At 38.5% G+C, this 12654-nt stretch overlaps 1 protein-coding gene across 1 annotated transcript; it reads left to right on the top strand.

The window, feature by feature from the left end:
• The first annotated feature begins 3634 nt into the window (after positions 1-3634).
• vrtn (vertebrae development associated) lies at positions 3635-12318 on the top strand. Its single transcript, XM_062043614.1, has 3 exons — positions 3635-3754; positions 5252-5575; positions 10438-12318. Exons 2-3 carry the CDS (start codon positions 5264-5266, stop codon positions 12178-12180), a joined length of 2055 nt encoding a protein of 684 aa, XP_061899598.1. The 5' UTR covers positions 3635-3754; positions 5252-5263; the 3' UTR covers positions 12181-12318.
• The last annotated feature ends 336 nt before the right edge of the window (positions 12319-12654 follow it).

Below are 12654 nucleotides of genomic sequence, written 5' to 3'. Positions count from 1 at the left end.
CTACTATTACAACAATAATGACAAAAAAATGTATAAGGAAAAAAAAAGTCTTGAAATTTAAAAAACTTTTATTTTTATTTTTATGTTTTATGTTTAGTTAAGTAGAAAAAATATGGATATATCTTCACGTGATAGTGAAAATATATTTATATTTTTTCAGATACTGATTTTTTTCTTACAATACATTTATTATTGATAGTATAAAATATTTTAAGTAAAAATAAATACTATTGTAATATACTACCAATTGTTTTCTGGTATTCTCTCACAAATTTGCAGAATTTTCAGAAATTCAAATGGAAATGTTAAGTATGAGAGCTATTTTTTTTCTCATGTATACTAAATATTTTTGACAACATTTCCAGGTTATTTAAATGAAAGAGTTACATTACAGCATGTCAATCAAACTTATTTTATAATGATACAAAATTCCGTTCATAAAAACTATTGTAATATACAACAAATTATTTTCTGGCAAATATGGTAAATTTCCAAGTATTCAAACACAATGTTATTGAGTATTACATCCAGTATATTTTCATTAGAAAACATGTTTTGTATTTCATAAAATGTTCTAAAATTTAAACTATTTAACTAGTTACAATTAAGTATAACATCTAAGTATATTTTATGTATAAAAGAAAATCATAATTAATAAATTATATTTACACTTTCGAATTTGAATTCATCTTGATTAGTCACAAGTTATTACTCAATTGCATAATTTAAATTAACTGAAGAAAGACCCCAATTATTTTGAGACAAAAGCAATTTTATAGTGAGAGTTTCATACAGGAACATTTTTTAAATGTTTTACTTGCATGTACTATATTTGCTCAAAACGGGCTAACAGTTTTAGCTATAGAGTACCGTCAGGGTTAATTTTTAAATGAAATTTGCCAGTGAGCACGCCAGTCAGAGTCTCCTCACTCATCTTTGCACTGACAATGCATTGATCTGATCACTGAGCATCCACGGTTAATGTAAATGAGCATGCACAGTCTGATTAATGTGTGTATATACATGATTAATGGGATAATGTTTTGTGATTAATCACATGAGTAAACTAGGTATTTCTGACCTCTCTAGTTTAAATATAATACAATAATATAATGACTTCTCATGTGGGTTTTGTAGAATTGAGCAAAACCCAATTCGGAGAAAACGAGCAACAGGATTGGAAAAAGTTTTGTTGTCTCTTTCAGGACAAAAGTAGTCTTGCAACAAGTTTCACCATCAAACTTTCCAAACTTTTGTGCTTTCAACACAACCTGCAACATTTTCCTTTACATTAACATGCAGTGTGTGCGATTCTTTGTGTTTGTGCTTTCTGACTCACACACAACCTCACTGTCCAAACAGCTGATAAGGTCAAAGCCGAGAAGAACATCCAAGTGAGGCACCAGCTTGTCTGCCTGTGGACACATCTGGGGACAAATGCTGCTGTCCCCTGGTGTGTGTGTGTGTGTGTGTGTGTGTGTGTGTGTGTGTGTGTGTGTGTGTGTGTGTGTGTGTGTGTGTGTGTGTGTGTGTGTGTGTGAGAAGGGATCCTGTGGATTGTTGTGTGGAACAAAAGGAGCCTTAATGACTGAAATCCTGCAAAAGGCCCGAGAGGGAGAAGGTGTTAAAAGCGATACAGTGGAGGACAAGTTGAGTCACGCCCAGTCTGGACAGTTCACCCCCAATCCACAACTTGGGCAAAAGTCCACTTGACTCCACCTTTAAAGGACTGAAACCATTTGAACATTTTTAAAGACAAAATGACACAAATGAAGACACTAAAGTAACTTAAAATACGAATGAAATGGTGTTTTCTGTTTTACAGCACTTTAGAAAAAAACACATTTGATTTAATTTTTCAAGATTTTTCACGATGAACTGATTAAATATGAATTAAAATGAATAAAAAATACAATATAGCCTGCAAATTCAATTAAATAAAAACATACAATACTAATGACCGGCTTGTGTGCAGCAAACACAACATATTGCAATACAGATAAATACATTCAAAATAAACACTTTGTATGAATTATTTAAAAATAAATCACAAAAATGCCACACAAGTGTAAGTGTAATATGTTTGATCAGATAAAATATAAACTGATAACATATTTAATATATTAGAATGATTACATATTTTAATACAAATCAACATATGAAAGGATTGTCCTCTAATTTTTTCCTTTTTGTAATTTTTTCCTTTTAACATTTATTTTCTTTTGATAGTTCATTTCTTCACCTGTTGCAGGAAATTGTAATGTGAACTTTGTTAAATGATAAATAATAAATGATTAATCATTAAATATTTTTGAATCTATCATGTTTACAATACTAAAAAATATGAATGTTTTTAACATATATATTTTTATACTTCACCTGTTCATTTCTTCACCTGTTGCAAGAATGGTGATGGTACATTTGTTATTTGATAAATATTAAATATAATAAATGAAGGAAATGGAATAGAAATAATGGAATGGAATGAAATGGAATAAATGATCAACTCTGCATAGAATGTGTTGCTTTTTTGGTGAAACCCAAAAAATAGAGTTATAAACTTTCAAACACCCACACTGTGAATGAAATATGTGAAAATAAATCACAAAAATGCCACACGTTTTAAGTGTTTTAGAAAGTATAATATGATTGCTTGTGAATGTTGTTTTATTTTAAAAATACACTATAAAAATATAAATTATTATTAGTGAGAAATATTTTATACATTATTACATGATTCAATCTTATTTTGAATATAAATGCCTAAAATAAATACATTACAAATACAAACTATAAAATATGACACTCCTGTCCTATAATTTACGCTTTAAAATTGATTTAAAAAAAACCCCAACTTATTCATTTCTTTACTTGTTGCAGAAATTGTAATTTGTAATTTGTTGCATCACAAATACAATAAATGAATGAAATTGGATACAAAATACACAAAAAATATCCAAATCAAATCATGAATAAATTAAAAATATTGATTATTATTATTGTGAAATAATATTGTATATAGTATTATATGATTACATCTTATTTTTATGTAAATGTTTAAATTAAATATATTAAAAATAAAAACATATATATAAAATAGGACACGTTTGTCCTATAATTTACCCTTTAAACATTTGTTTTAACTTATTAATTTGTATACCTGCTGCAAGAATTGTAACTTGTAATTTGTTGCATCATAAATACAATAAATGAAAATAGCATACAAAATATACACAAATATCCAAATCGACAATTTGTTGCAAAATCGTGATTATTTATTTAATTGTGTGTTAAAAGAAAAGTTGAGTTTTTGAGTTCATCCCAAAAAAAAAGCAAGTTAAAGACTGACTAAAACGTTGAATATTGTTTCAATGTCGAAATGTTGAATACAGTGTTAACGTTTATTTGTTGAATAATAGAAACAAGCAACCTTGAACTGTTGATGAAAATCAACTTGTCCTTTTGTTCGCACTTCACATTGAAGTTGACCCTGAGGGGAGGAGGAGGGGGAGGAGGAGGAGGAGAAGGGGGAGGGGGGGAGAGGAGGAGGAGGAGAAGAGGGGGGTGGGGGGGGGGGGGGGGGGTGGGTGTTTCTTATCGTGCAGACACAAAAAAAAGAAGAGATGGTCAATTTCCTGGGGAGTTTTTTTGCATGTTTCATTCATTGTGAGTTTGTGCAAGATGGAGTAAGGACGCAACCAGAAGAGAAGAAACAACATTTGTTCTTCTTTCTTTCGACAGAGAATTCTCTCAGGTATTTTTGCACTTTTTGGATTCTTAGCACTAACAATGGTGCTTGTTGATCAACTAAACTATTAGGATGTAACATCTCGCAAGTAAAATTGTTCACTGATCGTGCAAACAAACGAAGTGAAATATTTGCTTTTATTACACTTACTATAGTTATGCGTTAATATGTTTTAAATGTTTAAATCTTGTTTTTGTTCAAAAAAACAAACAACTTTAGCTCCTTCCTTGTTGACCTTAAACGTGTTTTTTTCCCCACTGTATTTTCTTGAAGTTAATGAACTTGATTCCCACAATTTAGTTTGTTTCCTTCACTAAAGAAGTACAAATAATCGATACAACATTACAATAAATTATCAATAAAAATGAGCAGAAATAAGTATAAACTTATATAAATTCAGACAAGTACATTTGCAACTAATCAAATATAGAAAACTATTAAAATCATATTTATATTTCTAAAATTACAACAAAATCATGAGTTAATTTAAAGTCATATCTTTTAAACAATATATTTTTTTTTAAATACAGAAAGATTTATATTGTTTTGTTTAATAAATAAACACCTTTTGTTCCTTTTTGGTTACAATTCCATCCATCCGTTTTCTACAGCTTGTCCCTCTTGGGGTCGTAATTATCTTCTCTTTTTAATATGGTTTGGTAAAATTTTCACATGTGCTTTATACATTATTTGTAGAATATTATTCTGTACAAGTTCATTAAATGTCAAGTTTGTTGAATATGTGCTTTAATTCCACTAAACATCTATATTCTGGAAAAATAATATTTACTTTGCATCAGTAAGTAAGTAAAGTAAGTACATTTTATTTATAAAGTGCTTTTCACAGATAAAATCACAAAGCGCTGTACAAAACATAGGTGAAATAAAACAACAATTCAATTAAAACAACAGGGGCAACATCATAAAAAGGATACAAAGTGGATCAAAAATGATATTTTAAAAGGTGCATTAACTAAAAGCTTTACGAAAAAGAAAAGTTTTCAAATGTTTCTTAAAAGTTTCAACACAGTCAAGATTACGGAGGGACTGGTGTAAATTGTTCCAGAGTCTGGGAGCTATAGCCTGGAATGCCAGGTCTCCACAGGTTTTAAAATTAGTTTTTGGGATCTTTAGAAGACTCTGGCCTGAAGACCGGAGGCTGCGCCCTGAAGAGTAGGGGCATAGGAAGTCAGTGATGTACTGAGGGGCCCCATATAACATTTCATTGTTATATGTCAGATGTGAAACAATATTATACAACATATACAATGCTCTTTTTAAATTCAACAATTGCTCTACTTTATGTAAAATATAACAAAAGTTATGTAATAATGTTATTATACAGTATATATTTTAACTTTTGAAGTATTATAGATAACCTATTGATATTAAAGCACCTGTTGATGCTTTAAATAAACGAGTTAACTAGTTGTTTAAATCATTTTTATGATTTAAACACTGACTCTCCAGATCTCTTCTGACCTGCTTCTGTGATCCCATCAGAACTTTGCAGTCATGATCCAAAGAAAGGAGGTTGTCCTGTCAGTCCTGAAGGATCTCCAGGAGGCCACAGAGAACGCAGGCCTGGAGGTTCTGACCAGGAAAGCTTTGGAAGTGGATCAGGTCCTGGCTCCCTTCCAGCTGCCTCGCATGCCCTGCCAGGACTTCCCTGAGTGGGTCGGAGTGGACGACATCGCTCAAGGGTTGTACCCGGGGGACGCACCTGTGGACCTATTGCCTCTTCACTGTAAAGGAAGAGGCAACCTGTTGTTTGACGCCGCCAGCATGTTGCTCATGGGCAATAGTGCACTTGGCTTGGAGCTTCAGGTAGCATTTTGGTTCCCTTTGAGTTTTTTTCACTTGGTTGGAATTAGGGCTGGGCGATATGGCCTTTTTTTAATATCTCAATATTTTTAGGCTATATCGCGATACACGATATATATCTCGATATTTTGCCTTAGCCTTAAATGAACACTTGATACAAATAATCACAGCAGTATGATGATTCTATGTGTCTACATTAAAACATTCTTGTTCATACTGCATTAATATATGCTCATTTTAAACTTTCATGCAGAAAGGGAAATCACAACTAAGTCAATTGACCAACACTGTATTTATTAAACAGTTATTAAACAGTGGCACAAACATTCTTGTCATTTCCAAAACAGAAAGTGCAAGATTGTCAGAGACATTTTAAAACAAGCTATTAGTGCACTTTTGTGTATGATGTCTCTAAGATGACAAATCAAAACAACACTAAATTAAAGTGCACTTTTTGTACAGAACGCCACTACAATAGTTGAAAACAAATAAGGTGCATTTTTGTACATGATGTCACACAAGATATTTCAATAAGTGTCAAATAAAAATGAGCTGCTTAATAGGAAATCAAATAGTGTACGTCCTTCGCTATGTGGTAGATTCCTGCGGACGTTATCTCTTTTGTTGTTGACTATTTTTTTCATACGGTGTTGATCTGGAAATGTTTGCCTCGACATTTTGATGGTGTGGGCGTGTGGCACCGAACGGAGATCTTGACATGCGGAGTAAGCACTCTACATTCTCTTGCAGGTGACTTTTCAAATGATGCTACATATTAGCAGTAATGCTACTTTTTGTAGCAATAATTTTTCCCCACACTTGACAAATTACGGTTGTCTGTTCGACATATTCCCTCTTGAAGCCAAACCACCGCCAAACGATGGACCCTGTGCTGTTTTTCTTGGGAATTAATTCTTCCTTCATTTGTTACCAGATTCGCACCTTCTCTCTCGTATTACCACTCGCACCACAGCTAACTTTAGCCGTGCTGCTACCTCTCTGCTGCGCGAGGGCGTATACGTATGTGGCGTATGTCGTGACAGTATGTGACGTATGTAGAAGGTGCGCTCGCTGTCTGTGAGAAGGACAGACAAGAAAGAGTGGGAAGAGCCAGCAGTGTAATGTCCACAGCTAAAAGCAACTGCGTGAGAACGTATACTCGAATATCACAATATAGTCATTTTCTAAAGCGCACAGAGACAAACCCGCGATATATCGCGTGTATCGATATATCGCCAAGCCCTAGTTGGAATTAGTGGTAATTAATATCGTCACAATAGCAGAATTTCAGCAGTCGATGGAGATACCTAATCATTTCCACGATTTTGATACTTATTCGATACCATGCAGTGTTAAAATAAAAAAACAAACATTTAATTGATTACATCAAAGTATGTTTAAGTTCACTGTGCTTTAAACATCTTTTTGCACTGAATTTAAATTGCAGTATCAACTGCCGAGGTAACTTAAAAGGCCTACTGAAACCCACTACTACCGACCACGCAGTCTGATAGTTTATATATCAACGATGAAATCTTAACATTGCAACACATGCCAATACGGCCGGGTTAACTTATAAAGTGCAATTTTAAATTTCCCGCGAAACTTCCGGTTGAAAACGTCTATGTATGATGACGTATGCGCGTGATTTCGATGGTTGAAACGGAAGTATTCGGACACATTGTATCTCAATACAAACAGCTCTGTTTTCATCGCAAAATTCCACAGTATTCTGGACATCTGTGTTGGTGAATCTTTTGCAATTTGTTTAATGAACAATGAAGACTGCAAAGAAGAGAGCTGTAGGTGGGATCGGTGTATTAAGTTAAAGTTAAAGTTAAAGTACCAATGATTGTCACACACACACTAGGTGTGGTGAAATTTGTCCTCTGTATTTGACCCATCCCCTTGGGGAGCAGTGAGCAGCAGCGGCGCCGCGCCCGGGAATCATTTTGGTGATTTAACCCCCAATTCCAACCCTTGATGCTGAGTGCCAAGCAGGGAGGTAATGGGTCCCATTTTTATAGTCTTTGGTATGACTCGGCTAGCGGTTGGCTGCAGCAACACAACCAGGAGGACTGGATAGCAGACGCGCTATCCGACGCTTGCCACCGACCGCATCGATGATCGGGTGAAGTCCTTCGTCGCGCCGTCGATCGCTGGAACGCAGGTGAGCATGGGTGTTGATGAGCAGATGAGGGCTGGCGTAGGTGGAGCGCTAATGTTTTTATCATAGCTCTGACGAGGTCCCGTAGCTAAGTTAGCTTCAATGGCGTCGTTAGCAACAGCATTGCTAGGCTTCGACAGGCGGCACAGCATTAACTGTGTAGTTACAGGTCCAGTGTTTGGTTCGGTGTCTCCTGATAGTAGTATTGTTGATCTTCTGTCTATCCTTCCAGTCAGGGGCTTATTTCTTTTGTTTCCATCTGCATTTAAGCACGATGCTATCACGTTAGCTCCGTAGCTAAAGTGCTTCACCGATGTATTATCGTGGAGATACAAGTCACTGTGAATGTCCATTTCGCGTTCTCGACTCTCATTTTCAAGAAGATATAGTATCCGAGGTGGTTTAAAGCACAAATCCGTGATCCACAATAGAAAAAGGAGAAAGTGTGGAATCCAATGAGCCTTTTTACCTAAGTTACGGTCAGAGTGAAAAAAGATACGTCCTGCACTGCACTCTAGTCCTTCACTCTCACGTACCTCATCCACGAATCTTTCATCCTGGCTCAAATTAATGGGGTAATCGTCGCTTTCTCGGTCCGAATCGCTCTCGCTGCTGGTGTAAACAATGGGTAAATGTGAGGAGCCCTTCAACCTGCGACGTCGCGCTACTTCCGGTACAGGCAAGACTTTTTTTTTATCAGCGACCAAAAGTTGCGAACTTTATCGTCGATGTTCTCTACTAAATCCTTTCAGCAAAAATATGGCAATATCGCAAAAATGATCAAGTATGACATGGATCTGCTATCCCCGTTTAAATAAAAAAAATTCATTTCAGTAGGCCTTTAACTATACATTCAAAAAAGAACGGCAGTGTTCTATAACATCCCATCATATCAAAACAAACAATACTGATCTTATGAATATGATCATAAATAACAATAGTCAACTATTTTATATTTCAAAAAGAACAGCAGTGGCATAGAGCCTTCAAGTATGTAAAACAAACAATTGTTGTTAATATTCTTTCGATATGGTAGTAGTTTCACATCATCACGTTATTTGTAATGAAATATTTAAAGACATATCTTTGAGCTTTCATTATTTATTAGTGTCATCATTTCAACCTTTTCTCATTATGTTATGCATTTTTGTTCTATTTTTACATTTTTGTTTGTATTGTTTCTACAATCCATCCATCCGTTTTCTACCGCTTATTAGGGACGGCGTGGCGAAGTTGGTAGAGTGGCTGTGCCAGCAATCGGAGTGTTGCTGGTTACTGGGGTTCAATTCCCACCTTCTACCTTCCTAGTCACGTCCGTTGTGTCCTTGGGCAAGACACTTCACCCTTTGCCTCTGATGGCTGCTGGTTAGCGCCTTGCATGGCAGCTCCCGCCATCAGTGTGTGAATGGGTGAATGTGGAAATACTGTCAAAGCGCTTAGAGTACCTTGAAGGTAGAAAAGCGCTATACAAGTATAACCCATTTATCATTTATTTATTTGATTGGCAACATTAAAATTGGCCCTAGTGTGTGAAATGAGTGTGAATGGGTTATACTTGTATTGCGCTTTTCTACCTTCAAGGTACTCAAAGCGCTTTGACAGTATTTCCACATTCACCCATTCACACACACATTCACACACTGATGGCGGGAGCTGCCATGCAAGGCGCTAACCAGCAGCCATCAGGAGCAAGGGTGAAGTGTCTTGCCCAAGGACACAACGGACGTGACTAGGATGGTAGAAGGTGGGGATTGAACCCCAGTAACCAGCAACCCTCCGATTGCTGGCACGGCCACTCTACCAACTTCGCCACACCGTCCCCAACCTATCCTCTTTCTACAATGAGCCGTTAAAAAGAGCTGCATTCAGCAAATGACCCTCATGCCAAACTTTGCCTGAAAAAAGTAAAGCATTGGTGTAAAAGTGTTGCCAAATGACATAAGAGTGTCTCTAAGATGTGTTTTCTTAGCACTTATAGAAGTGGTAAAGGTTGGGTTGCTCGCCCCTGGAGGTTTTCTGCACACTGTGGTGATGCACACTCCCTGGGCTTGTGGTGGCGGAGCTTATATAATATGCAAAAGTAAAAGATACACCTCTCTTTCACTTTTAATATGTACCTCTACTTGCTACATATAGCGACAAAGTGGCTGAAGTGCATAACTGATCATGTCTGCTACGTCTTATTCTCTGGCAAACCAGCTGTGTATGAAGTGTGTTGTGAAGTGGCGTTATACCACACTTACAGTTATGACACAATGACTACTATCATTTGTCATTTCTCCTTCTTCTGGCTTTGAAGGTCAATGTCTCGTCTTGGTGTTTTCCATCGGTTCTGACACCGTCTACAGTACCTCCTTCTAAATGTCACCTCCATGAGAGCACAATCACCACCATGGCTGGGAACCCTTGTTGTAAAAATGATGCACTTTTTAGTATCCCACCCACTGGGTTCTGACTGCAGTGGTATAGTACCTAAGGAGTGGAGCCAGTTGCTCAGCACTGTAGTATTTGGTCAACAGAAAATTGTCACTTTCATAAATTCCACTAATGACAACACACAGTAACCATTTTGTATGTTGCTTACAGTTAACGTACAGCCGGGTATCCTCCATTTTGTGTGTCACATGTGTCGGCTGTGTTGGATTTCTTGGTGTTGACGCTAAATTCCGTTTAAAGTTGTGCCTTTTATCATCCACAGGTGAGGACCGTAGTGGAAATGGTCCTGTGGAAGAGGTACTACTTGTCAGGCATGATTGACTCCAAGATGATGCTGCAGGCAGTGCGCTTCAGCCTCTGTGCTGAAGAATCAGAGGAGATGCTAAACCTGCCGGCGACCGTACTGGAGGCCATCTTTGATGCCGACGTCAAGGCCTCGTGCTTCCAGGGCTCCTATGCCAACATGTGGCATGTGTACGCGCTGTCGTCTGTGCTGCAGTTCAACATCTACTCTATTTACCCCATGTTCAACCTCAAGATACGGCCCTACTTCAACAGACTCATACGGCCAAGGAAGTGGCCGCAGGACTCCAAGCCACAAACCCTGCACATCATGTGGTCTGGTGAGCTGAATTCCGAGTCCTTGTTCAGACCAAATCATTTTGTGGCATTGGTAAGAGCAAGCGACTTCACAGTGAAAAGTCCTGACAGCGAGCCAAGGCTCTCGCCAACGAAAACTGATGAACTCCCGAACCACCAGCCGCAGTTCTCTTATCCCAGTCTGAAGGACAAGTACAACATCACTAAAAGGACCTTTTACCGCTGGAAGAGGCAGTCTCAGGAGCACTGCAAGAAGTCGGCAGCTCGTTATGAGGCGAAGTACTTCCTGCAGGCGTGCTACCTGGAAGGAAAACTCCTCCCGCTGCACCAGTTCAAAGCGTTCTTTCCCGAAATCTCCCGCTCGTCTTACTACAACTGGAAGCACGAGCTGCTGAAGTCTGGGGGAAACTTCTCTACATCCTCGTCCACAGGAGAGATCAGTCCTGGGGAGAGCACAGAGCAGGAAGTATGGTCCTCGCCGGAAACCAGGCAGGACGAGTCAGACCACCACGACAGTGTGGCCAGCATGTTTGGTGTCAACATGGCCGTCCTGGATCTGGACAGGGTCCAGAATGTGGTCCACATGCAGGAAGCCAAACGCTGCTTGCAGAATTGCATCGCCATGAACACCTCCTTACCCTTCAGGATCTTCAAGCGTAACTTCCCGGGAATCTCCAGATCCACCTACTACAACTGGAGGAGGGAAGCCATGTTGTTCAGCAGAGGTTACAAAGCCAGCGCTTGCAGCAGCGAGGACAGCTCAGATGTCGATAAGTGCCACAGTCCTAAAAGTCTCTCACCCACCCCCCACAATATCGCTCGGGAAATTGTGCCCAGAACAACAATCTTCAGGCGGCAGCATAGAAGTTTCCACCTGGCCTATGTGGGTAAGAAACAACTGCGAGACGGCGCTAAACTGCTCGTCCGGAAGTCCAAATTATCCTTAAGCAAGTTCAAGCTCAGGTTTCCGTCCTTGTCTCTTTGCTTCTTCTGGCTCTGGAAGAACAGCAGAAGGAAGTTGAAGACAGCCAATCAGAGGCCAGAAGCCCCTAAGGTGGAGCAAAGGCCCTTGACCATCGCCACAGAAATAATGATGGCGGACAACCACAGGGTGCTCCCGTTTATGGTGCCTCCCACGTACGTAGGTCGTCCCAACATAGCTGCCTTCAGTGCCCCGCAACCCCAGCGCAGCCTGGTGGGGGCGCCGCCGGACGAACGCATGCTAGATGTGGTAACGCTGGCCAACTTCAAGGCCAAAGCCAAGCTGTTTCTGCAGCAGCGCTTTGAGGAGAAATCCTTTCCCAGCTTCAAGGAGTTCCGCTCCTATTTTCCCTTCACCCCACGCTCCACCTACTACATGTGGAAACGGGCACTGCATCACGGGGTGTCGCTGGTTCACGGCTAGAGCATTGGTGATGCCTATTCGCACCCCTTCCTCCTCCTCCTGGTAATTTGCACATGTGTGGAAATGTTACGGGCGTGTTGGAGGCCTGTAGGCAAAAGGCAGTTCAAAGTGTGGACTCCCTGCTAAGCACCGTACCATGCGCCCTTTACTTTTCATTGTAAACTATGCGCATGTTGTTATGACTCCATGTTTTTTGAAGATAATTCTGACATTTGAGCCTTTTGATGCGACAGCTGCATGATTAAACGGGTACTGCATTTTTGGGGGGAATTTTGCCTATCTTTCACAATCATTATGAAAGACATGACGACAGATATGTATATATATATATATATATATATATATATATATATATATATATATATATATATATATTTTTTTTTTTACTGCATTCTAACTGGTAAATAAACGTAAATAAAAGTGCGCTTACAAGATATGTTTCCGCCCATAAAACCCATTAAATAACCATCCAAA

The sequence above is a fragment of the Entelurus aequoreus genome, linkage group LG04 (genome assembly GCF_033978785.1).
Source record: "Entelurus aequoreus isolate RoL-2023_Sb linkage group LG04, RoL_Eaeq_v1.1, whole genome shotgun sequence".
Lineage (NCBI taxonomy): Eukaryota > Metazoa > Chordata > Actinopteri > Syngnathiformes > Syngnathidae > Entelurus > Entelurus aequoreus.
This window is presented reverse-complemented; position numbering and strand designations above follow the sequence as displayed.

Coding starts and splice junctions, on each gene's coding strand:
- vrtn (XM_062043614.1), top strand. CDS start 5,264: ATGATCCAAAGAAAGGAGGTTGTCCTGTCAGTCCTGAAGGATCTCCAG. Junction 5,576..10,437: donor CACTTGGCTTGGAGCTTCAG/GTAGCATTTTGG, acceptor TATCATCCACAG/GTGAGGACCGTAGTGGAAAT.